The sequence below is a fragment of the Hemibagrus wyckioides genome, linkage group LG08, assembly GCF_019097595.1.
Source record: "Hemibagrus wyckioides isolate EC202008001 linkage group LG08, SWU_Hwy_1.0, whole genome shotgun sequence".
NCBI lineage: Eukaryota > Metazoa > Chordata > Actinopteri > Siluriformes > Bagridae > Hemibagrus > Hemibagrus wyckioides.
Genome location: NC_080717.1, coordinates 18405746 through 18430647, shown reverse-complemented (window position 1 = coordinate 18430647; position 24902 = coordinate 18405746). Strand labels below are relative to the sequence as shown.

The window sequence follows — 24902 nt, the reverse complement described above, 5'->3', positions numbered from 1 at the left end:
CAAGGCGTTACTTTCAAGTCGTTTGTGGCGCAAAGATGGCAGAGAAAGACCTGAGCAGACCCCAAATGTTTTTATTTGGTGAGTTCCATCGAGAAACTGTTATGTTGCATGGCCATTTTTAGGTTGCTAAATATTTATTTTCCACCAGCGCGCCAGTTGAGAAGTTTATTAAGCTTATGAGAAGTAACTCCCATGGTAAAGGCTAGCTAGCTGAGCAGTTAGCCTAATTTGCCTTTGTTTTTAGCCAGTCGGCTAACCTGCAGAAAGATAATGTGTAGTCTTGGTACGGCAGTTGCAAGCACGAATATATTTACCTGTGTTAAATTTTTATTAAATTAAGGAGTGTTGCGATTACTATAGCTCCACTTTTATTGTTTGGTGCCAGTGTATATAATTCTGTGCAATGTTAGGTTGTCCTGCACTGCTTCAGGTCTATGTTAAAGTATTGAGGCTGTAAGTGTGGCTGAATCCCAAACGGCTCTCTCCTCCCTGTCAAAGTGAACTCCCTATGAACTGACACTCCCAGTGCAAGTGTACACTATTTAGTCCACTATGTTTCTGTTATGGCTCTATTTGGTATGTTTAGCTGGAGAATTGCATTCTGACAGTGCAGGTGTGCTGACTGCTGCTGATCTTTTCTTGATTGCACAGGGTGTGTGCTGAAGGCTGATAAAAAAGAGCACAAAGTCGAAGTGGACGATGATGAAGTTGACCACCAGCTGTCCCTGAAAGCGGTATTTTCAACACGGTTGAAATTTAACATATAGATACATGTGATTCCTTTCAAAGAGTCCATTTCACTGGAACTAAGGAGCCAAACCCAACCCCTTAAACAATAACACCTGAATTCAGGTGTCCCAAAACTTTTGGCAATATAGTGTATGATTAGATCAAGCCAAGGCAAAGTTCATCCAGGACACTGATTTAGCTTCAGTGGCACCAGTGAAAACACCATATTAATGTGTTCTTGACAACCTGTAAGCATTGTATAAGTATTTGGTAAGTTTTGAGTATATTGCAGGTTTGATTGTCTCGTATATGAAACAAATGTTTCTCAGGTTTCCCATAATTTCTTGATTCATGCAGAGCTCTAGATATGGTCTATAGACGTACTGTTTTGCTTCTTTACCTCTTTGGCTTACCTGCTTTTCTTTTCAGGTGTGCCTGGGAGCAGAAGCAGAGGATAAGTTACATACAGTGGAAATAGAGGGAGTGACATACGATGGCAAGACGACCAAAATCCCTCTTGCTGTACTGAAACCTTCTATTCTGCCTTCTGTAAGTGCTTTAGTCCAATACTTCTCTACTGAATCGAATCAATTAGTGCTTCATAACACATGCATTACATAGTAACATGTAAACCACTACTGCTATGGCTTTAACAGAGCAGGAGCATTTACAGGTCCCACCAAAACCTTTTGTTGATTTTTACAGATAAAAATGCTTGATTTTGATTCGATTTTTTTTAATAAATGCAAATGAATAAATGTTTAAATAAATGTTATTGAAAGTGCTTGAATTGGTAAAATTGCAAGCAGAGGATTCTTCTTTTAAACTACTGCCAATGAAGTCACATATGTAATTAATTTTTTTGAAGGCTTTGGATGAATGCATTTACATTTCTAGCATTTGGCAGGCACCCTTATCCAGAGCGACTTACAATTTTATACAATTGAGGGTTAAGGGCCTTGCTCAGGGGCCCAGGTTTGGCGGACCTGGGATTCAATCTCACAGCCTTCTGATCAGTAGTCCAACGCCTTAACCACTAAGCTATCACATCCCCAATACAATGCGTATTGTGATGATTGTCACCCAACACATCTTGCTCCAAATCTGTGGAAAATCTTTGTCAATTTTGAAAATCGCTTGCTCCTTAGAATATCTTGAAGTTTGCTTGATTTTGCATTAATTTCTGCGATCGTAAAATCTCTTAATCCTGAAGCATATTGGTAAAGTAATAGTAAACGAAATAGTGAGCTCTTGTTCTTGTTCAAACTAGAAATGAAAAAAATAAGCTGACGGATAAATTATTTAAAGATCCGCTCATAATAAGGACATAAAAGACAGCTGCCTTGAAGATTTAGCTGCACATGTGTCTAATTCATTATGTGTTTGTAAACAGGCGCTTTCTGTTATTTAGTTTATTTCAAGCAAATGTTTACATGTCAGCACTGATTTTTTTAAAACTATTTTTCTCCTACGGTTTAGCTTTAACATGAAAGCAGAAATTCTGTTATTGTAAATCCAGCCTTTTTTTTTTTTTAACATTTTGGAAGAATGTGCCTTGTAAAAAAGGTTGTGTCATGGTTGGCAGATTATCTAAGGGTTGAACTGGGAAAAAAATCTCTCCATGACATCACCAATCACTCGTCCCCATTCAGCATCGGCTGTGGAAAACATGACTTTATTCCATAATGGAGGGGAATGCTAGGTCATAGTTCTGTGCTTCCAGATCTCAGGATCTGTATTAAATACCACATGTTTAGATGTGCATGATCTTGTCTGTCTAATTTAATATCATGTTAAAAAGTGCTTTTGTTAAGCTTATGCATAACAACATAGCATATATGAGATGACTGGGATCTGACCTGATATGAATAAATTGATCTGTCGTGAAAATTTACTTGGGTTGAAATTAACTCACTAGTTCAGTAGTCAGGACATTGATCAGGGAGTCATCCGTGTTAAGGTCTGGATCAATAACAGAATCCTTTTAATAACTAGAACCTTCACTCCTTACAAATCCCACAGTTTACCACAAAAACAATGGAGCATCGCTGCTCCTTTAAGACAAGAAATGGTGGATAAATTCTCACTTTGTTTAAGAATGTAAGTAGTTTATCTTTGTTGTTGTAGCTCTCAAAATGATTACTCACATTAGCGATTTTTTACCTTTATTTGATGTACTGTATTTGGTTTGTTTGGGTCTAATGACTTTTAGGTGTTTAATGATAAAAAACAAAATCCACCAGCTAGCCCATGATCCTGTTTGAAGTGCCATGACAGATACACATGTGATTAAGCTAACACTTAAAAAAACACATAACAAAAATGTTATGTTTTATATGTTTGAGGTTTTACAGTGATGTTGCAGTAAACATGCAGTAAAAAATAGATTCATTCAGCATTTCCAGAACTTAAATTTGGATTACAAATAAACTTAACCAGTTATTAGCTGTAACTAAGCTTAGAATAAAATTAAAATAAAGTCATAAATGCATGTGGTTTATGGAGAATGGCTAGAGATACTTGTTTAGTAAAATAGCCTTGATATTCTACACCTTGTTTGATTTTTGTGTTTTTAACCCCTGTTCATATTTTGCAAGTAAAGACCTTTACAGATTTCTCTGTTTGGCAAGCACAGACAAGAAACTGAGAAACATTTTTCTCTGCTCCAAAGTCAGACAGGCTCTTAAGATTCATGGAGAACTACAAAACGTGGAAAAAACACACACACACACACATTATGAGATACAACACAATTTGTTAAAAATAACAAGGCAGCAGTGGAAAGAAAATGCAAATTGAGACACACCTGACATAGTAAACAAAGAGGCACATAGAGAAAACCACTGTATGTGCCGTAATGACGATCTCGTCACATGCAGAGAGAGGGAAATGAGACAAGCCTCATCTTTTTGTTGTATTAACCTCACAAAACCAAAATGATAGTAAGGGGGCGACTGTAGCTACTACTATGTAAGTTATAACAAGAAGTACGTCTCACGTACATTCCACAATATTAAACATAACCTTATGTGGTTAAAGTGTGTTTGTTATTAAATTAAATACTCAATCATGAATGAAAAACTAATTGCTGTGGTATAAGAGAAATAAAACACATTGAAAAGTGCTAGTCACTTTCAGGGTGGGAAAAGTAATGTCACTTCCCGTCGGGCCACGTTACACCACCGCATCGTCGATTAATTTCTAACACCACTCCCTGTCTTCTTTTTTTCCCGTAAAGTGAGGACACACACTTGTCTCTTACACACTTTAAATGTCAAATCAAATGAAAACATGTGCTTTTAATGCATCTAAATTACAGGCTACTGTCCAGCTTTCCCTCGGGAAGTGGTTGACACTATGGAATGATTTTAGTTAACAGCATTCTTTGTCTTGCTGTGTAATGTAATTACATGACTGTCGTGTAAACATTAAACGGAACACGCTTGCATGCCATTAGCTGTTTACGTTCAGTTGCTATGAACACATTCATCCTACCTTTACCTGGAATGTTCATTCAGAAACTTTTGGCTGCATTTCCAGATTCCTGAAGTGCTCCGAGTGTTTTGAAGAAGAGTTTGTTTAACTGTAGGTCCATTTGAGTATTACTGGTACATAGTGTTCAGAATGTCTCACAGCTTTGGAACTCGAAGCTAAACGTGAAAGATGCTGGTCCTTTCACTGTCAGGCACTACTGTATTTTTAGCAAACCTATATCAATTTGTAATTTATTTGGTTATTGCACTGTGGTTGGTTTCCAGAAAGTATCCTTTGTTAACATGTACCTTACAAAAGGTCACCTCTATGATAAAGGGTCAAAGGTCTAAGATCTATAGATAAACTAAAGACGTCAGCAGAAAAAGACGTGGTGGTTGACGTGTTTACTGGCAGTTTTGTGAGTTTATTTGAGAGTGTATGTGTTCGGCCCATGTTCTCAAAACAGAACAGAAGAAATTCTTGGACAAAACAAAGGATATATAGGTCATAAACAAATGGTGACGCACACCAGGACAGACTGTGCCAAGATATATTCAAAATATATCAGCTTCTTTTCAAACAGGCTCTTGCTTATGGCCAAACAAAACAAGGAAACAAACAACTGAAACAAACAAACCAATATATATTCATAAATAAATGGGATCCTTTTCAAACAAACAAACCAATTCCGAAGCCTAAACTGTCTAACCTTCTAACAATCATTTGCTTATACATCAACTGAAACGACTGTGTCTGTGTGAATTATATTAAGATTAAGTAATACTGTTATTTACAATAACTTCAGTTTGGACCACTAACACAGAGGTAATAACAAAGTAGTAACACTGAAATAACCCAAGATGAGATTATTAAATGGTAATCATCTCTTCTCTCTCTCTCTCTCTCTCTCTCTCTCTATCTCTCTCTGTTTGTGTGTGTGTGTTTTTAGTTAAGTTTAGGGGGATTTGAAATCACTCCCCCATTCACGTTCCGTTTGCAGTCTGGAGCCGGCCCGGTTTACATCAGTGGGCAACATTTTGTCAGTAAGTTTTCATTTTCTCTTCTCTGGTCTCCTATTATTCTTTATACAACATTTTTATGTTCCTTATTATTCAGCTCAATTTCATTGACATAGCGCCTTTAATAATGGACGTCATTAATCAATCACACAAATGATCTCATGTTACAGTTTTGTTTTGAATGCATATCATGATGACAGTAATGTGCATCGTGTAATCTCCCAATATTTGTTTAGGTATGAAGGACTCTGATGATGAGGAAGAAGAGGAGGAGAATAACACATCACCAGTAAAGAGGCCTTCCAATATGGCCACTGGAAAAGTGCCACTGGTAAGCAATTAAAATATATATATATATATATATATATATATATATATATATATATATATATATATATATATATATATATATATATATATATCATTGACTAAATCCTTGCTGGAAGATTTAACCATGTCCCAGTTGTAGCTACTTGGCAGAGGCAGACAGACTCTCATTTAAAATCTCCTGGTACACTTTTTGAATGTTTTATATTTTCTTTTTTTACTTTTAAATGGAATGACTTTTATTATGAGTTTATAATAATAATAGTAATAATAATAATAATCAATTTAAAAAAATTTTTTTACAAATGATTTGGACTTTATCTGTTTATTCTGGATCTAATTTAATCTGAAAATGAGCAACATTTTGGTCATGTTATCTGAAAATGCTAACATCTTTTGCAAATCTTTAGCTTTGATCCTTGGAGAAATTGTTACCTCTCTAATCACCCTCATTATTGTGTCTGTGCAAAAGACATTTCCTTCCTCTTACGGGCAGGCTCATTACAGCTCTGTTTGTTTTAATATTCTTAATTATTACCAGTGGATATGGGCATTTTCTGACATGTAGCTATTTTTATAGCTGTTGTCTGATTGTTTTCTTTGTGTATTCCTAATGTTTTCCACATTGATGAGTGACTAAATATTTGGCCATTGTTTCACCTCATAATTACACCCCTGTGAAACAGGAAGTCTTAGAAAGTGTTCTTAGAAACTTGAACATGATGAAAATGTTAAAAAATATATATATATATAAACGTGAACATGCATCAGTTAATAGAAATTGTTCATAGAAATTTCAAGATGTGCCTAGAATTGTGACCTGGTGGTGCCAATAATTTTGTAGCTGACTGCAAAAATAATGAATATGCAATTTTGATCCAAGCACCAAAAATGATTTTAAAAAAAAATGTTTACACAAAATATTGTATAAAATGCTGTCCAGTATATTGATTCATGATAAGTCTATCTCATGCTGGTTATTTTTATCACTTTTTTCGGCAGAAGAAGCTCAAAATGGATTCAGACAATGATGATGAAGAAGATGAGGATGATGATAGCGAAGATGAAGAGGATGATGATAGCGATGAGTGAGAAATTATTCCTTAATGGATTGAGTTGTACATTTTGTCTAAACAGGAGACAGTCATTTTAATGCTCTACACAGTTTTATGTTTTGTGAGTATTTGTATTCAGGTCCATAAGTATGTTTTTTCTGTAATTTTAAGGGTATTTACGTCCAAATCATGTGAGTGGTGTAGACGTGACAGTACTTTTATGTGATTATATTACAAATGACCAAATGAGTTCTAAGGAACCAAAGGTTTTCTTATTCCTTCATTATTTCACCCATTACCTAGTGTCTTGGTCTAGAGATGATTTCAAGTGTGGCGCTTGCATTTGTTTCTGTTAGCTCTTACTATGAAGTCTAAAAAGCCATCACTACCAGTGAAGCAAGTCATCATTAGGCTCAAATATCAATATTAACCCATCAGAGGGATAGCAAAAACTTTAGATGTGATGAAATCAACTATTTAGTACATTTGTAAAGGAAAAGAGTGTTCTGATGAGCTCAGAAACACCAAAAGGCAGCTGCGAGTGACAGACTAATTATTTCCCTGTTGAAGAAAAAACACTTCACCAAAGTTAGCCTGATCAAGAGCCTCCATCAGGAGGTGGGCATATCTGTGTCAAAGTGAACAGTCAAGAGAATGAAATCAGCGGGATAAATTCTGCAGGGCTATAATATCTGCTCAAAATCAGCCTCAAACCCCACTGGAAAGTGCTTCACATTTCATCCGGACAATGACCCGAAGCATATGACAAAAGCAGCCCAAGACTTTTTTAAGGCATAGAAGTGGAATGCTCTGAAATGGCCAATTCAAGCACCTGACTTGAATTCAATTGAGCATGCGTTTCACTTGCTAAATGCAAAGCGGTAGGCAACACCAACACACACACACAAGAACCAGCAGGAACTGAAGACAGCTGCAGTAATGGCCTGACAGAGCACAACCTGGTGATGTCTCCAGGTTTCAGGCTTTAGGCAGTCATTGACTGCAAAACCAAGTATTAAAAATGACAATTAAATGTATGATTGCTAGTTTCTCAGTAAGTATTTTTGTTCCCTTAAAAAAGGGGCTTATGTGTTTTAATTCTTTCACCATTCACCTGGTTTGAATGTAAATTCCCTGAATCTGAAAGCTTGCACTTTGCACTGCACTACAGTTCAACTCCAGAATACTATGGTAAACAGCTAGACAGTTTATAAACTCTTTTTCAATTTCCAGATATTTGTAGACACGTCTGTATGTCTATATAAAGATATCTAATAAATTGCATAAATATTAGCAGCAATTTAAAATCTCATTTGCTTTGTGTATTTTAGACATGATGAAGATGAAAAGCCAGTTGCTTCAAATGCCATGAAACCCTCACTGAAAGTAAGTCTTTCAAATGAATTGAATTTTAGTTATAGAAATTTGGATTTCGATTTATATTGAAACTAATGATTGAGTCATAGGTGACAGTGGAAAGAAAAAATATGAGATATCAGAGGAATACCTTGAGAAGAACCTGACTCAAACCGAAGCCATCTTTAGGGTGATGCTGAATAATGCATTATATGACCTTACTGTATATAGTTCTCCCTTCAGTTGAAATGCATGCTCAACAGGGTTAAGGCTGTTGATCGACTCGGCCAGTCCAAACCTTTCTACTTCTTCCCCTTGTGAAGTACTTTGTTGTGTTGGCAGTGTGTTTTGGGTCATTATCTTGCTGCATGATAAAGTTCCTCCCTATTAGGCTGAATGTATTTCTCGGTAAATTGGCAGACAGTGTGTTTCTGTAGCCTTCTGAATTCATTCTGCTTCTACCATCATGAATTTACATCATCAATAAAGATTAGTGAGTTCGTTCCAGAAGCAGCCATGCAAGCCCAAGCCATGACACAACCTTCACCATGCTTGACCGATGAGCTTGTATGTTTTGGATCCTGGTAGAGGTTATTCTTGGTTCCAGAACTTTTGTGACTCATCTCTGTATTTCTTTACAAATTCCAATCTGGCCTTCTGATTCTTATTGCTGATGAATGGATTGCATCTTGAGGCATGACCTCTATATTTCTGCTCTCGATGTCTTCTTCAAATGGTGGCTTGTGATTCCTTCACCCCTGCCCTGTGGAGATTTTGGTGATGTCACTGACTGTTGTTTTGGATCAGTTCTCACAATGGGTCTGTCATCAGCTGCTGTTGTTTTCTTTGGCTAATCTGTTTGATGCCTGGTTGCTGGTACACCAGTAGTTTCTCTCATTTCCAGGACACTCCAGTTTGATATATTAGCTATGCCTGATGCTTGTGCAATGGCTGTTATATTTTTCCTATTTTTCCATATTTTATCAATTTCAAACTGGCTTGCTTATTTTCCTCATAGACAGTTTTTCATGTTGGTTTACTTTTAAACAACAAATGCCGTTTTCACAGTTGAACCCCAGGGTATAAAAACCAAGCACAGATATTCAGAGCTACTATTCATTTAAATGGATCATTTGCAAGGGGACACCTGAGACCCACATCGGTCACATATTCCAGTGATGATCAAGCAAAATGTGACAAGTGCTAAGACACATCTAGATGAAAATTCCATGAAATATAAGCTAAAATTTTAGAAAATATTTTCTCATAGTTGCTTTTGATCTTAAACCCAAATATGTTTATCACACAATCAAAACCATAGAATACTTTTAGAGAGGGCAGTGTCAGTGCATGTAGATCCCTTTTTTGCAACAGAAAAGTACTGTGAATGTTAAGCATGTCCAGCAGGTGCCACTGTCTGCCTTAGAGCAAGACAAGAAAGACGGGAGATAAAGTTCAGCGAAGAACCCAACAACCTCTGTGTCTGAAATTCCTTCTTTACTCATTTACTATGAACAGAGACACTGGACTGACAGCGTTTATTAGTGGGTTCTTCAGAAACACATAATTGCCACCTGCCACCGTTACACCAGCAGTTAGGGTGTTACAAATTACCTAGCCAACTGAAACGATTAAATATAGAAATATTAAGTGATGTTCTTTATTATATATTAATGAACAAGTTTCTTTTAAAAGTATATATATATATATATATATATATATATATATATATATATATATATATATATATATATATATATATATATATATATATTTTAAATTATGCTGATTTTTACGCTTGCTCAAAAGCTCCTGGTTATACAACTCCACTTGACTATATACAGTTTTAGAAAGAGGACATCATATTTATAATCCCGCTCTCTAGTGTCACCCAGGTGAGGACAGGTTCTCTTTTTGAGTCTGGTTCTTCTCAAGGTTTCTTACTCAAATCATCTCGGAGAGTTTTTCCTTCCCACTGCAGCATCAGGTTTGCTCGTTAAGGATAAATATAAATTTCATTTTATACTTTTTTATATGTCTGTAACGCTTTGAGACAGTGTGTATTGTTAATAGTGCTATACAAATAAATTAATTAAATGAATAAATTTGTGTGTATATGCTTTAAGATTCATTCTGACAAGTGAATTTTGTCTAAAATAAGTTGCTAAGTTTACATCATTTACAAAAATCAGTGCACAGTCCAGTCCACACCAGTACAAAACAAGGTAAATGGGGAACGAATTTGGACAAAGTAAATTACTTCTATCTACCATTTTAAAAGACACCAAAAACAAACTCATTCCTCATGTTACTTAAAGAGAAAACATTTGGTCATATTATGTCATGCATTATAATGTCTTGTATATTAGCTATGAGGTTACATTTTTAAATTTTAAAATTAATCCAAGTCAAGCTTACATCCTTTTGGACAGTCATCAGAGGCATGTGTTTAGTAGTGATGAACACTTTTGATCCAGCCCCTGGACCCATCTGTTTTTTTGTTGAGCTATAAGCATGCTGTTTGGAGCATAACAACTGGAGTCCTCTGTAATCTGGCTAAATGCCTACTGGTCAGCCAGACACATGCAGCAGGTATCTGCATTAAATACTGTTAGAGGCCAAATCACCCAGCATGGCATGGCATTACTCAACACCCTTTTTTCTTTTCTTTCCGATCTCTCATTTCTTTCTCTTTCCATCCCCTCTTCCATCTTGTCACTAAGTTAAGTCTTTCCTTCAGCACCTGGCTTTTGTGTTTAGACTGTGTTTGGCATGTCTGGAAGTGGGTTTGTACGGTTTGTGTGTGTGCGTACGTGTGTGTGTGTGTGTGTGTACGTGTACATTTACATGAATGTGTGTGTGTTTTGTATGTGTAAATTAGCATGTGTGTTGGAGGTGTGGTGTGTGAGCGAGAAAATGGGGTAAAGGAGATATATGTTCGGTAATGTCTGAGAAATAGTTTTTTGTGTGTGTATGTGTGTGTGAGGAGATCAAAGACTGAGTGCATACCTGCTTTGTGAGTGCTGATTCCTGCCCTTAGGGGGGGTAGGGTGGTGGTGGTGGGGTATTTGACAGCTGAACACTGCTTTCACACAGTCATTTAACTCAGTCTTTCTCTCATTTCTTGCTGCCCTCTCATTCCTTTATCCCTCTTCCTCTCACTCTTTCTGTCTCATATTTGGTCTAACCTGAGCTCTCTTTTCTTACTTTTTCTTGCATGTTCACTTGCCTTTTTTGGTAACCCCCAGCTCCTGAGTTGTAACCTCACCTTTCTCATTTTCTTTTTCTCTCTGTCTTTGTGTTTGCATCTTTCTGCCCCTCTCCCACCATAGAGTCGAGGAGTGACAGTGTGGTGTAAGCCCTCCAGGCCATGACTCGACAGGCAACACACTTCACAAATTGCAGAGCACTTTTATCACTCCTTACTGACAACCTCCCTGAAAAAAGATCATAAAGGAGTATACAATTACACAGATAAAGAATGAGTCAATCAGAACCTCAGGAACCTCAGGGTCTCAGTCACAATGCACTGTTAGACATTATAGACAGCTAGGCTGACACTTGGAGGGATTCTTTGCTTCTGACACATGTTCTTTTGTTTAAGCCCAGGATAGAAGGATTGTGATGTGCTGTCTTTCTGCCTAGGCCCCAGAGAAAAAGAAGAGCGCAGACAAACAGAACGGCTCGCCAGGAAAAAAAGATGACAAACCAGGGAAGCCTCAGAGCCAGGTAGGTTTCCCATAATGTGTTAACTAAGGCTCTACTTCTTTAGACTGAGAAATATGAAATAGTTTTAATATTAAATTAAATGTGTAGTTAAGTGATTTTTAATTCTTCCTGAAATTAAATTTCGCCGATTGAACATCTTTGCATTAAAACCTTAGACGAGGTATCTTGCATAGGCTTTATTTTTCAATTCTGAGTGCTTCTTTTGCTAAAAAGTCTGCAGTCTGCATAGGAAAGCTGAAGTCTTGCTTTTTGTTGAGACAAGCCAAGATTTTAGCAATTCTACAGGAGAAAAGGTTGCTCCTCAATGTCTGTCAGGAATTATTTTAATAATGACAAAGAGCTAAAACCTATGGTATTTGAAAATAATATGGAATAGAAGAATTCAGAATTTGAACAAACCTCCCACAGCAGAGATGATTGCAAGCATAAACACGATTGTTCGAAATGCTCTGAGCTACTATTTTATATGATATTATTGTCTTTGTTGTGATAGCAGGCTTAATAATAATAATAAATGTCAAGACTGGTCTCAGGATTAAGATGCAAGGGCCAAATGTACAAGTGTGAGGAGGCATAGCACAGAATGAGACTACATGGAAATGCAAAATGAGCTTGCAATGTGTGACAGAACTAGTCCAATAGACAAGCAGTATTAATGCATGTAGGTTGATTAAACAGTTCACATGCCAAAGTTCTGAAATGATAATGTATTAGTGCACACTGTGTCAAAAATAAAAAAATATTTCTGAGAAGAAATCTCTCAACTTTAGCTTAATAGTTGTCCAATTCTGCAGAAAGCCATGCACCTGGTGATACTGGCTGTAAAGTTCTGAGAAACACACATGGTTCTGAGAGGCATGTCATACCTAAATCTGGCCACCACTAATTGCTCGAAGTTTAGTACATCAATGGAGTATGTAATCAGCTGGGCTTCACATTTCTTCATTTTTTTCATTGTCTTTCACCTTTTCATCTCCATTCAGGTGCATATGTATGAGAGAGAGCCAGCTTTGTAGGTAATGTAGGTAAACACAAGATGTTTTACACAGAATGCAGCCTAGTTATGCCTGAAATTGGCCACAAATAGCTTAGTACATCAGACCCAAAGAATGTTTTCTCAGTGCTTGTTAAAGGATTGGCTGTATCCTCCCAGACAGACATCACCTGGAGGTCATTTTGTGCAAATGCTTAAAAACAGTCTTTAAGCATAGTTTCTCATGGACACAAGCATTCACACTTGTCATGAACTCTTGTTATGCAATATCCAAAGGAACAAATCCCATATATCCCATAAGGATTTGGTGGAATTCTTCGTCCATACACTTGCTTGTCATTTCCACCTTATGTCAGTTTTTTTTTAGTCTTCTGGTAATTTAATATGAAAAAACTGCATCCAATAACTGTGCTGGGTTTAAATGGCCAGCATCTTTTTCATATATGCATTATGATAATGTGTTGGCTTCTGTTGATGCATGAATTCTCCTAATAATTTTCTGGGAATTGTATTAGCCAGTCTTCCTGGGATTTCAACTCCACTTTTACTCATATTTAACCACTTCCCAATTCCAGAAACATAGACATTTCTGTCTCACAGAACTCTGTTCTGATCATCTCTCGTGTCTGGTTATGTGCCATGGCTCATGCCGTTTGAGGACATACCCAGTTGATCAAAGGACTTTTACGATGTACACCTTTTGCTAAAACTGTCCAAGTGTGCCATAAGTTAGATGCCAAAAAAAGAACCAAACAGGTAAAACAAAACAATAATGAATAATGGCAAACCAAATGTAAAGGAAATAAAACAATAAAGGAAATTTTTCAGTTTTTTTTTATTTTCAAGAATTTATTTGTAGGTGTTAGGAATTAAACTTTATTTATGTTGAGGACCACCTGTGTGGTTTCCAACAGAATTAGTAAGTTTTTTTTATTTCCTGTTTTATTTCCTATAAAAGGCCCCCACCATGTCACACTTGTCCTCTGCCCATTTTTATCAACTTGTCTACTCATAAAACCATTGTTACATACATAACCTGCAATTCAGCATTTTTTATTTTGAGGTCATGTATCTGTTGTCAAAATATAATTATTTGTCAGGGTTCATATTACACACCTCGCCAGGCACAACCAGACATTAAAAATAGTTTAAATACCGAATCGTCTCTCTCCACCTATCCCTATCTTCTACATCCTCAACACTTACACCCACTAGCTTCATATCCTCATTTATTACATCCATATACCTCCTCTTTGGCCTTCCTCTTTGCCTCCTGCCTGGCAGCTCCATGTCCAACATTCTCCTACCAATATACTCACTCTCCCTCCTCTGAACATGTCCAAACCATCTTAATCTGGCCTCCCTAACTTTGTCCCCCAAACCTCCAACATGAGCTGTCCCTCTGATGTACTCGTTCCTAATCCTGTCCAACCTTGTCACTCCCAATTAAAATATTAATACCACCTCCTATTGAGGAAGAGAATCAGCGTGTAAATACTGAGGATGTGGATGTGCCGTTCTTATAGTCTTGTCTGTTGAGAGTCAGAATTACTCATGGTGTGAATATTTTGTGCAGAAGTCTTAAAGTTGCATTGATGGTTAATGATAATGAGGTTCGCTTGACTTCAGCAAAGATAAAGCAACATTCAATCTGTATAATTTTCCAAAGCTGACCGTGGGTTCCACGCTGCCACAGATTTCTACAAGCAGCAGTTCTCTTATTGCTGCCTGGAGGTAGCTATAGCACACATCAAAGGGCATTTAATGGTCACCTCTTGATCTGCTTTCAATTATGCATGTGCCATCATTTCCTTTCCCCAAAGGGTTAACCTGTCTTCAGACAGTGAAATCCCTTTATGATGCACCCCAAAGCACAAACAGTTGGTCAGTGACTTTCCAGCTGGTAGTCACTACTCCATAGCTCTTGGGAGCCCTTACCCGACACAGGGCCAGATAGACAGATTTATTGCTGTACTGCTCGGGTTTCCCACAGTGTAATGTTTGAATCCTGGTCCCCAAAGCAGACACACCACAGGCTTTTGCAGTACGGCTGCTGTAAACATCTCTGCTAGATTTAAAAAGTTGTATGGCATATCTGTATTATTAAGACAGCTCTGTCTATATGAACTGCGCAGTCTGATTGAATGGCTTTTTTTGTAATTGACTTTCAAAATTGCAGCTTCTACATGTGAGACCAGGAGCTCTGCCAGGTTTGTCACTTGCTGTTGGCACAGTCCACACAACTGTCAGATAGTGGAGTATGCATAGACCTCAATGGTGCTGGGCAACTCGTACATTTTGTGGTCACCCTGGGTGTTAAAGCTAGTGTAGAAGGAAGGAACTCTGATATGTCACGTTTATGTGGCAACTGAGGAATTGTCTGTGCTCAACAGCAACTGGGAAGTGGAAACATGCATCCTTCAGATCTATACTTACAAATCAACCATGTTTGTTTACCACCCGCTGTTTGTGGTCTTTGAAATCCAACTCTGTGGGAATAATGTACTGCTGCCGAGTGCCTAAGGGCAATCTGTTGCATCATGTGTTTTGCTCTTGTTTCAGACAGGAGGAGGCAATCATTTAATGCTTCCTGTGCCTGTGTGCCAAATACCTGTCAGTGTACCAATGGCAGTTGGCACAATGTTGTTGTTTTTTTTTTTACCAGGCTCCGACAATAGCAATTGTGCCAGCCAAACTTGTCTCCTCACCTGCATTAACGGTCCCATTGATTTGCCACACCCTGTTGCCATGACACTTCTAGCTCAGAAGGTTGCCTATAGGATATCTGTATCCATTGATAAATGTATATTCCTAGTAACAAGTGTGACACTATATTGATGATGCATACTTCCGTGTATCACATGCCTTCTCATGTGCTATATTCAGGCTGTGTGAGCCAAACTGGCTCTCAACTGGATGCTTTGTGACATAAGTACCAGACAATGTGGTCACTGATCAACACCATCATCCAACTCCACTGAGGCATGGCAGAAGAAATAACTTGCCATTTTTCCCTAAAGGATCCCAAAAGGTTGGGATAGTAGGGGCCTACATGGGTTGCACACTTTAGGAAATGATGATGATATGATGACCTTTCTATTAGTACTCAGCAAAGTAATGGAAAATTCATAAGGAAGCTGTCCTGGTGGTCAGGCATGAAAAGATCATATACTTTTGTCTTATACCTTTGGTATCAACTTTAATCTATAATTTCAATTGTGTTTTAAAGAGCTGTATATCTGTGGTCATTTGTGGGGTTTTTTTTTTTCTAAAAAACAAACTAATCTGAAAAGCTCAACTCACTAGCAGAGTATTTGACTCTCTACATCTAAAATAAATGTGCCAGAATTCATCCTGATTCCCAGGAACTCACTTTTCCCAGTAGATGGTTGCATGTGTGGACAAACATTTTGTTTGATGTTATGATCCACAGAACAGATTTTACTGCTTGTTTTAATCAGACATACAGAGATGGATGGTGTAAGTGACTCTCTGACATCCATATTAGGCTTTCAGGATAATAAAGAACAGACTCTGTTCTGAAGATTGTCCATGTTTATCAAGCAGAACATGTGTACCTATTTGGGGGAACTACTAACTATGGAAGGATTCTTGGATGTCTGTTAAATAAGCAATATATGTTAATGAACTGAAACCAGTGAACTGAAATATGCACCTAATGTCATTGCTTGAAATTAAGGGAGAGTGAAAAAACCTGACCATACCTTCCACTTATTGATCAGTATTTCTGACTTGTGGAAACTGGGCCCTCAGGCCAAGCTCGACCTCTGCCTGTGGCATTTGGAACTCCTTTAACACGGTCTGTATAGTGCCTTGTATACATGCACATACCTCCACAGACACCACACATCCACACCCCTCTTAACTAACCTGGTTTCCTGTTGCTCCTGGTAGCCCATTCACTTGACCTAACAATAAAAAGGGCAAGTTAGTGCCTTATTTGCTTTAGAGAAGCTTGTCGTGAGGAGTGCTAATTCCCTGGAATAGCCTGGAGCATTTTGTGTGTGTGTGTGTGTGTACATGTGTGTATGTGTGTGCACCTGCTTATATGTGCATGTTCAGATAACTATAAAGTAATTATGTATGTTTTTGAGGGGATTTTAAAAATACTGCCAAAATTAGACACTTCATCCATCTCTGAAACACACACTCTCACACACACAGACACACACACACACACAAAGTGATTTCCGATGGGCCACTCCTCTGCCATTAGTCCTCATTAGAGTTTGGTGTTTGAAGTTTCTGCAGGCCCCGAGGACAGCGGAAACCCAGTACTCTGTGATTATAATGCGTCAGACAACCTTTTTTCTTAACACTCAACACCCTCTGCTGTATGTCCATTGAGCTGGATTACTGTTCAGACCACTGCAGGAGAGTCCAACAATGAGCTTGAATGAGCTACCCCCGCTAGTTTGGACATGTACAGCAGTGATCTACTTTGAAAGATTCAAAACAGGTTGTTTAGAGAACAGGCCTTTTATTCTGTATAAGATCTCTCAAAGCTGACATTGGTGACTGTGTTCTCTTGTGAGCAAGTTAATGAGGAACATATGAATGACGTTGCTGTTCCTGGACAGGTGGGAGACTCATAAAATGCTTATCTGCTGGAGTAAAACCGCTGTCTGTTGATTACAATACTCTTCAGAATGACTGAGAGCGCATACACATCACACCTTTATTTAATATGACAGCATAAGACATGTAATAACAGTCTTCACTAAAACGTTCTTGGTTTTAATGAACCCTGGTTAGTTAACCCCAAGCTCAATTAACACATCTTTAATCTTCCAAGGCCAAACCAGTTTCCTTAATTTGCACATACCATCAAATAAGCTATAGAATCAAGACAGATTTATTTAGTTTCTGTAAGCTGGTCAACTGGACATTTTTGTTTATGACCTGGCAAGCAACTAGCAGAAGTCACTTAACACCTACCAATATGGCAAGAAAAAGTTCATTCATTCACTACCTGAATAAATACATGCCAGAAATCTTTGGCTTGCTTTACCCAGGTGCCCTGTGGTTCGGCATTACTATATAAATAAACAGGTCACTGCACTTTAACCCTACATCCGTCACAAGCACAGTACCATAAATCAGGTCCCCGATGATAGTAATGATTCCCGTCAGTGTTCCCAAATCCTGGCTAGAAAGAAGTTCCCAAGTTTTTCTCCAAATTACAACTTCCAAAAAACCTACATGAATTGGCACTCAGCGGTGTCAAAGAGGACATACTGATGTGCCTTGGCTGTGCGTATATGTGTGCAGGATGGACGATTACATCAAATGCTGGCGTGCTAGTGATTAAGTGTTGTCCCCTGGCATCTGTAATCAGCGTCTGGCGCAAATTAAAAAGCTGGCTGCACTCTCTGCCTATCAGCTGTCTCTGCTACACAGCTGTACTCTCCCAAGAAAAAAAACCCACCCAGCTTTATAATGACTGCACCACACCAGGCCTCCATGGCCCATAGCCAGCACTGTAAGAGTGTGTGTGTGTGTGTGTGTGTGCGCGCATGGGCATTTGTCCTTTAATTTGATACCTTTTGATCTCTGACACAATTTGATACCCTTTGATCTCTGTCATTCTTTACAATGGGAAGAAAGGATTTTTTCGAGGTTGTGGTTAACGTAGTAGTTTAGTAAAGAATTAAGATAAGATATAAAGACTTCTATAATTAATTCTCATGCTTTTTCTCTTTCAATTCCCTGATCTCTCGGTTGTAAAAACATAGCTCTGTCCATCAGTGAAACCCTGCAATCAGAGTGGATTCCAGGCTGTGCAGCATGTATAGACAGGCCATTACTTGTGTAATACAAGGGTTTTGAATGTGCCATCCTTTACTATGGGTAGACTTTGTCACCTTGTATAAAATAGCGAAGTTAAAAACACGAGTAGATTTTTGTAACGATCTGATCAGTTGCAAATAGGACCACAGTTACTACTAAGGGATTATCGACATGCACTGAATCTGAACATTCTTTATTTTCCTCAGTATTGCAAAATCCTTTTGTTGCAGATGTATATATGTAAATATTCTAGAATATATTTATTCTTATTTTAAAGTCGTACTCATTATTATCTTATTATTGTGGATTCCTAGGTTTCGAACATTTGTCGTAAGTGGAAAATAAATAAATAGTAAATACAGCACTGTATTTGATTCCGTGACAGAGAAAGCATCATATAGCATCAAGAATGATTTAATGCGAAATAAAATGAATGTCCATAATGTCGTGTTTAAGTGGGGATCAACTGTTGAGACGGATACTTTGTGGAGAAATGACTATACATCAAGATTCGTAGAATATTTATTTAGCGGTTAATATTTTTTTTTTTTAGTGGTCCATAGTACATCCAATGTTCTCTACTGGTGATTTCTCTATTCTCTCATGTTTCTGTAATTATGATCATGTGACCTTTTTCACACTCTGGGGCATTGAGAAACAAGGATCCCGACACTGAAAAACAACTCCTTTATGTCTTCTCTTGGCATGGACTCCCTACCCTCTTTGCTCCTGAGCAGTTTGGGCTTGTTCTCTCCTGCTTGGAAGCAATAAAAGGATAATTTGTACCCCGCCATATTTGTCAGAAGGTGCTGTCATGTCATTAGTAGAGAATTCTGTGTCCTTTTTCACTTTAATCCAACTCCAGTACCCTTACTTGGGTTGACTGGGCCATTCGTTAATAGAACTAAATAGCCTCGTGCTTTTAGGCTTAGATTGATTTCAGTGACTGATTCCTGGCAACAACACAATGACAGTCCTTGCCATTGGGGTTTTCTCAACATAAATCAGGAATCAGGTTGTTGAGAATGGGACTGATGATAGATCAGCAGTGTTTGGCATTTTTCCTTTGCCAACATTTCAATCACATCAAATTTGCGCGTTATAATTCCGTAAAAAACACTGAGTTGCAGAGAAAACAATGAAAGTAAAACTAGAGATAATGCTGTTTTAAGCAGTGAATTATTTCTTAACTTAAAAAGCCTTATAGTGCATGTGCTCCTGTGACCCAATCAACAGATCAACATTACACATGTACCTGTATGTACACAATATGATTGATGATACTTGGTGGAAGCAAACCTGCATACACACAAGAGCTGCACTCAGGACTTTCCTGAGAGCTGCAGACAGATTTAGCTGTTTGTTTATTCACAGGTTACAATAAAGGGTAAAGACAAGACTGGAGCAGGACCTTCTGGGAAGACTCCCAGCAAGCTCAGCATAAGTGAGGTCAAGAACAGATTAGCAACTGCTGCTAAAGAGGTAAGAAAATACACCCATTCATACTTCACCTGTCTCGCTACTGATTACATTAACCTGTAATTAAGACAAGTTGTCATTTGCTTCCTCCTGAAATGGTTTATTTCCTCTGACTCTAGTTTTCCCTGAAGACATTTTACTCAAAATGAACAGGATTTTTTTCACTTGCAGAAATTAGTGAGTTTTGAAGAGAAGAGTTTTGGCTTATATATGACTTTCCAGCTCATGGTACATTGTGTCCCTTATGTTTATCAGAGTGTCTTATCAAGATTAAAGCTTGATTTGATTATATTTTTCAATTCTTCCAAGGAGGTAGAATTTGAGACTTCACAGTAGAAATTGAGACAGTTCTGGCAAACAACATATCAGTGTGCATTGTACATGGTCACGCATCTCTAATTAAACTTGTACATGATGTTTATTAGCATCAGCAACAGAGAGAAGCTTTTTATCTTTAAATTTCAGTGCATTTTCTTTTGGCAGGCATTGGGCTCTGATTTGAATTTACTGTAAATGATGTAGCTCCTAGGACTTAGCCAGTGTGATAGTCAGATGTTAATAATTCTTTTTATTATCCTGAGACTCAGTGACCATTCTCTCTCATTTTCATGCTGTTGAGATTGTCTCATCCCATCGGCCGACAGCCAAGTCAGTTCCTCAATCAGCCTATCAACAAGTGATCAGAGCCGACCTCCACACGTACTGAATTTTCACATAGAGATGGGCATTGATGCCCCTGGCCAAATGAGCTCCAGAGAGGATTAGTATGATGCTGCTGATGATGGCTGCACATGGAGAGTCTTGTAATCATGATAATCATCCTCACCATCACCTTGAACCCCTAGAGTCTAGCTGATTAGGCACTGAGTCATGACTATGAAGTAGTGCGCTGATTTTTTCGACCAGATCTTCGCCACTATGAAGAATATGGGCATGAGCAAATTAGTAAAAAGTGTGCTTGCTTGTCCTCTGACTGTTTTCTTTTTACATTATCATAACAGTACTAAAGAATGAAGTTGTTTGGTTTAATATAGTGTGAATCTAGTCAAATGGGTCGACTTTGTTTGAAGTTGTTTACATGAACAATCATGCAAACTGAATTCGAACTTTGATACCGCAAAAATATGAACTTCCAACACCCTGCAGTTGAGCCTATTCGTCAATAGAATGGTGATTTGGCCAAAATTCAACAAGAGCTCTAAGCTCAGTGGAGGAGCGAGGTGCTGAAAATTACGCTATTTAACTATGTTTTTTCTCTGAACAGGGCAAGCCATTTCCAAAAACGGAACAGAAATTCGAGAACTACGCCAAGAACGCTTTCAAGATCTCTGATAAACAAGTGAGTATCACCATCCTTGTGATTTCTAGTTAACCATTAAGTATTCATCATCTTAATAAATGCTCATGCCTCTTCTTTTCAACACTTATAGTTCCTTGTTGTCCTGTAGAGGTGTGTATTTAAGAACTAACCAAACTCACTTGAAAAACCAAGTTCTTCCACTTGAAAGATGAGTAGGCTCTCAAACCCATGAGTACAAGTGCATAAGCATCTTGACTTTTTGCAGCATAGGGGCCACATGCTAAAGAGCTTCTGACACGGCCTGTTACTCCCTATGTTCGTTCTTCTCGTTGTTTTGGTTCTCCAGAGCTGCTCGCTGCCTGTGGAGTAGCCGATGAAATATGCTTAAGACTGCACCTCTCACAGCACAGAGAGAAGGGAGCTGCCAAGGCTGACGTCTCTTCTTATGATTTACCTCTGTCTCTCTCTCTCTCTCTCTCAACCCCCCGGTTCTCTGTAAAGTGTTTCTTGCGCTGTCTAATGAAGAAACTGGATAAAAGTATGCTCTTGGTACCAGGCAGTTCAGCAGATTCAAGGCCTCACCGACTTCTTCTAGATTAGAGATAATCAGTATTTGGACAGATTTTCCCACTTCAGGAAAAAAGACGAGCTAGTCGACGAGATAATTATCAACTAGACTTACAGTAAAACCACTTTGTTTTATTTCCAAAAAAAGATTGCTGGCTAGTAGAACTCTGATTTAGCTGTATATAGAATTACAATTAGGTTAAATGAGTACAGCCTGAGACCTGTTGCCAAACCATGCGTGTATATGCATGCATGCATCCTTGTATTAAACTATGTATATGTGGGTGATTGCATGCTTGCGTGCATCTGTATTTGTGTGTATGCACATGTTCAAAGAAGGGGGCCCCTTGAGTCAGCTCCATTTATTTGTTGTGAGGAGGCTTTTTGGCATTTGGATAACAGAGCATCCATTACTGCAGGGCTCTGTTTTCCGAACTCGTAGCAGAGCAGGTGTACTCTGATTTAGAGTGGAAGGGGTTTGTGTGTGTGTGTGTGTGTGTGTAACCAGCTCTGGAAGCACTTTGGTCCAAGCAGCAGGCAGAGATATGAGACAGAAAGAGGCACTAGTCATACGTTCTGGTATGTCCAAGACCAGTCGGCCCGCCCCTCTTGTCTTTCAGCGCCCATTATCCTAATGTAACGCTAATGTGGGTCTTTTGAGACAAAACTGAGTCATGCTGTTCTAATTATTAAGCATCTTAATGAGTCCCCATATGAGAGGGACCCGTTTTCCAGTCTCACTAACTTATCCTTTCTTTCTCTTTCTTCCCCCTCATCTGCCTCTGCCTGTTTTTCTCTGCCCCTCTCGCTCCCTTTCCTCTTCATTTCTTTCCTTGCAGGTGATCAAAGACCTTTGGAACTTTGTACAAACACTGAAAAAGTAATGGCAGCTTTTGCGACTCGTCCCCCCCCTTGCGTCCCCCCCATGTACCAGAGGACTATCCAGTGATGGCCTTCAGCTGTGAATTCTGGCTTCTCCCACTCTAATGGAAACCGTCCACTTTCCTCTGTGTGTAATGAGACTTTCAAAATAGAAAGACACTGAGTAGTTAAAGAGAGCTCATTACCTTGTGTTATTCTAACAAACCCTTCCAATGTGTTGTGGATGTGTCGGACATAGGATTTCTATCAATGGTGGTAAATATTGTATGACAGCTATGAAGTAGCTAGGGTAATTTGTGTTGAAATACATCTGTGGGGTTAATTGCAGTATAAACACCAATTTAGGAATTGGAAGAATATTTCTGAAGGAGTCTCCCGCTGTATCTGAGCAGGTTAGCCTTTTGCTACAGGCAGCTTTTCTTGGAATAGTTTGAAAATGACCATCATTTGCTGTAAATAGTGCTATTCATTTTAATGTAAAAACATGGCAACTGAAATATAGCTGAAGATTGCGTCTGCTTCTCAGTATTCCGTCTGGCCCAAAATGTTCCGTCTGACTGAGGATTCCATCTGGCTCACAGTAAGCCTTGTAGCTCCGAAAATCCCGTCTGGCTGCGCTTCTATAGCTCTCTGTAAGGTGGAAATCTTGGTGAGCCAAGGTATCTTTGCCTAGGTACTGTAATCAGATAAAGTGATCTTTTAAGGGTTTTTAGCAGTCTGTTGCCAGAAAATGACAGCAAAAAAATATTCATTGGCTTAAACTGTGAAACGATTTCACAGATGCATTCCAGTTCGTTTAGTGCTTTGAATTCCAGAGGCAATGCTAATGTGCATTATCTTTTCAGCATTTTTTCTAGTATTTCATTTTATTAATGCACTCTTGAATTTGTCTTTTGTTGTACTTCTACTGTAATATTTTAAATAGGATTACTTAATCCTTTACATCTTCTAATTGTATTTGTTTAATGTTGTACTTACTCACTGATGTTTCAGAGGGGGTTTTAACCCAGAATGTTTCAAGTGTTTTAACGGTTAACAAAAGAATAATCTGATTGTTGCCTAGGTCTCAGATACACTATATAGCCAAAAGTTTATGGACATCTTACCAGCACACACAAAAGTTTGTCTTCCCCAAACTTTGGCCACAGAATTATATAGGATGTCTCTACATACTGTTGAATTAAAATTTCTTTTCAGTGGAACTAAGAGGCCCAAACATGTTCCAGTATTACAATGCCCCTGGGCACAAAGCAAGCTCCGTGAAGACATGTTCTGCCAAGGTTGGTGTGGAAGAACTTGAGTGTCCTGCACAGATCCCTGACCTCAACACCTCTGGAATGAATTGCAACCGACTGCACCCCAGACCTCCTCACCAAACATCAGCACCTGAACTCACTAATACTGTTGTTGCTGAATTGAAAGTCACACTCCACAATCCACTGGTAAGCATTTTGAGACGTGTAGAGGTTATTATAGCAGTAGAACTGGGACTAAAGCTGGAGTAGGATGTTCAAAATTCAAATACTTTTGAAAACAAATACTTTTGGTTATATAGTGTAATTTAGACCTTGAACTATGGTATTTCTAATGCATTTATGTAGTTGCTTTAAAGACTAACCTAACAATGCCACATATTTTGTGAAAGATATGCATAAGCACACAGATTCCATATAGTTTTACAGTTGGAATCCAAGTTCCCATTGGCCAGTAAATTGGCACAATCTCTGATCTGTCCAAGTAAATTACAGTGCTATAAAACTAGTCAGTCCAATCATCTACATTAGTCATTAGCCCTGTTTTCCATGTGAGGTACATTTTACTTGAGAGTTTAAAAAAAATCTTCATTTTACAGTTTGACTTATCCATGCTTTTTGTATTTACATATTTCATTGGCAAAAAGGAATAAAGTAAACTGCCCCAGACAGTGTGATGTCTTTGTTGTGTAAGCAGCACTTTGTCTGTGCTGGCACATGGCTCGTGCCATATGCATCTCACCCAAACAAAATCCTCTTTCAGGGTGGCCATGATGGATCCAGATTGGGATGAAGATGACTTCCTTAATGTGCAGCAACTCCTTTTACACGTACTTGCCTAAACATACAATTCATTACTCAAATTAAGCTGCGAACAAGCAGTGAATGCTGTGGTATAACACAGCTGGCCTGAGTTATGCTATAGTC

The 24902-nt window shown here is 38.3% G+C and overlaps 1 protein-coding gene across 2 annotated transcripts; it reads left to right on the top strand.

The window, feature by feature from the left end:
• Nucleotides 1-24646, top strand: npm1b (nucleophosmin 1b). 2 transcript variants are annotated; one of them, XM_058397549.1, is made up of 11 exons: nt 1-78; nt 652-734; nt 1159-1278; nt 5153-5246; nt 5459-5553; nt 6552-6637; nt 7936-7990; nt 11606-11689; nt 19869-19976; nt 21238-21312; nt 23920-24646. In XM_058397549.1, exons 1-11 carry the CDS (start codon nt 36-38, stop codon nt 23926-23928), a joined length of 852 nt encoding a protein of 283 aa, XP_058253532.1. In that variant the 5' UTR covers nt 1-35; the 3' UTR covers nt 23929-24646. The 2 variants fall into 2 exon arrangements, with proteins under 2 accessions (XP_058253532.1, XP_058253531.1); XM_058397548.1 differs by having other exon boundaries at nt 22680-24646.
• The last annotated feature ends 256 nt before the right edge of the window (nt 24647-24902 follow it).

What these genes read in the sequence shown, in the direction of transcription:
- npm1b (XM_058397548.1), top strand. Translation starts at nt 36, where the DNA reads ATGGCAGAGAAAGACCTGAGCAGACCCCAAATGTTTTTATTTG. An exon ending in ACCAGCTGTCCCTGAAAGCG is followed by an intron (nt 735 to 1,158) that starts GTATTTTCAACA and finishes TTTTCTTTTCAG; the next exon opens with GTGTGCCTGGGAGCAGAAGC. An exon ending in CAGGGAAGCCTCAGAGCCAG is followed by an intron (nt 11,690 to 19,868) that starts GTAGGTTTCCCA and finishes GTTTATTCACAG; the next exon opens with GTTACAATAAAGGGTAAAGA.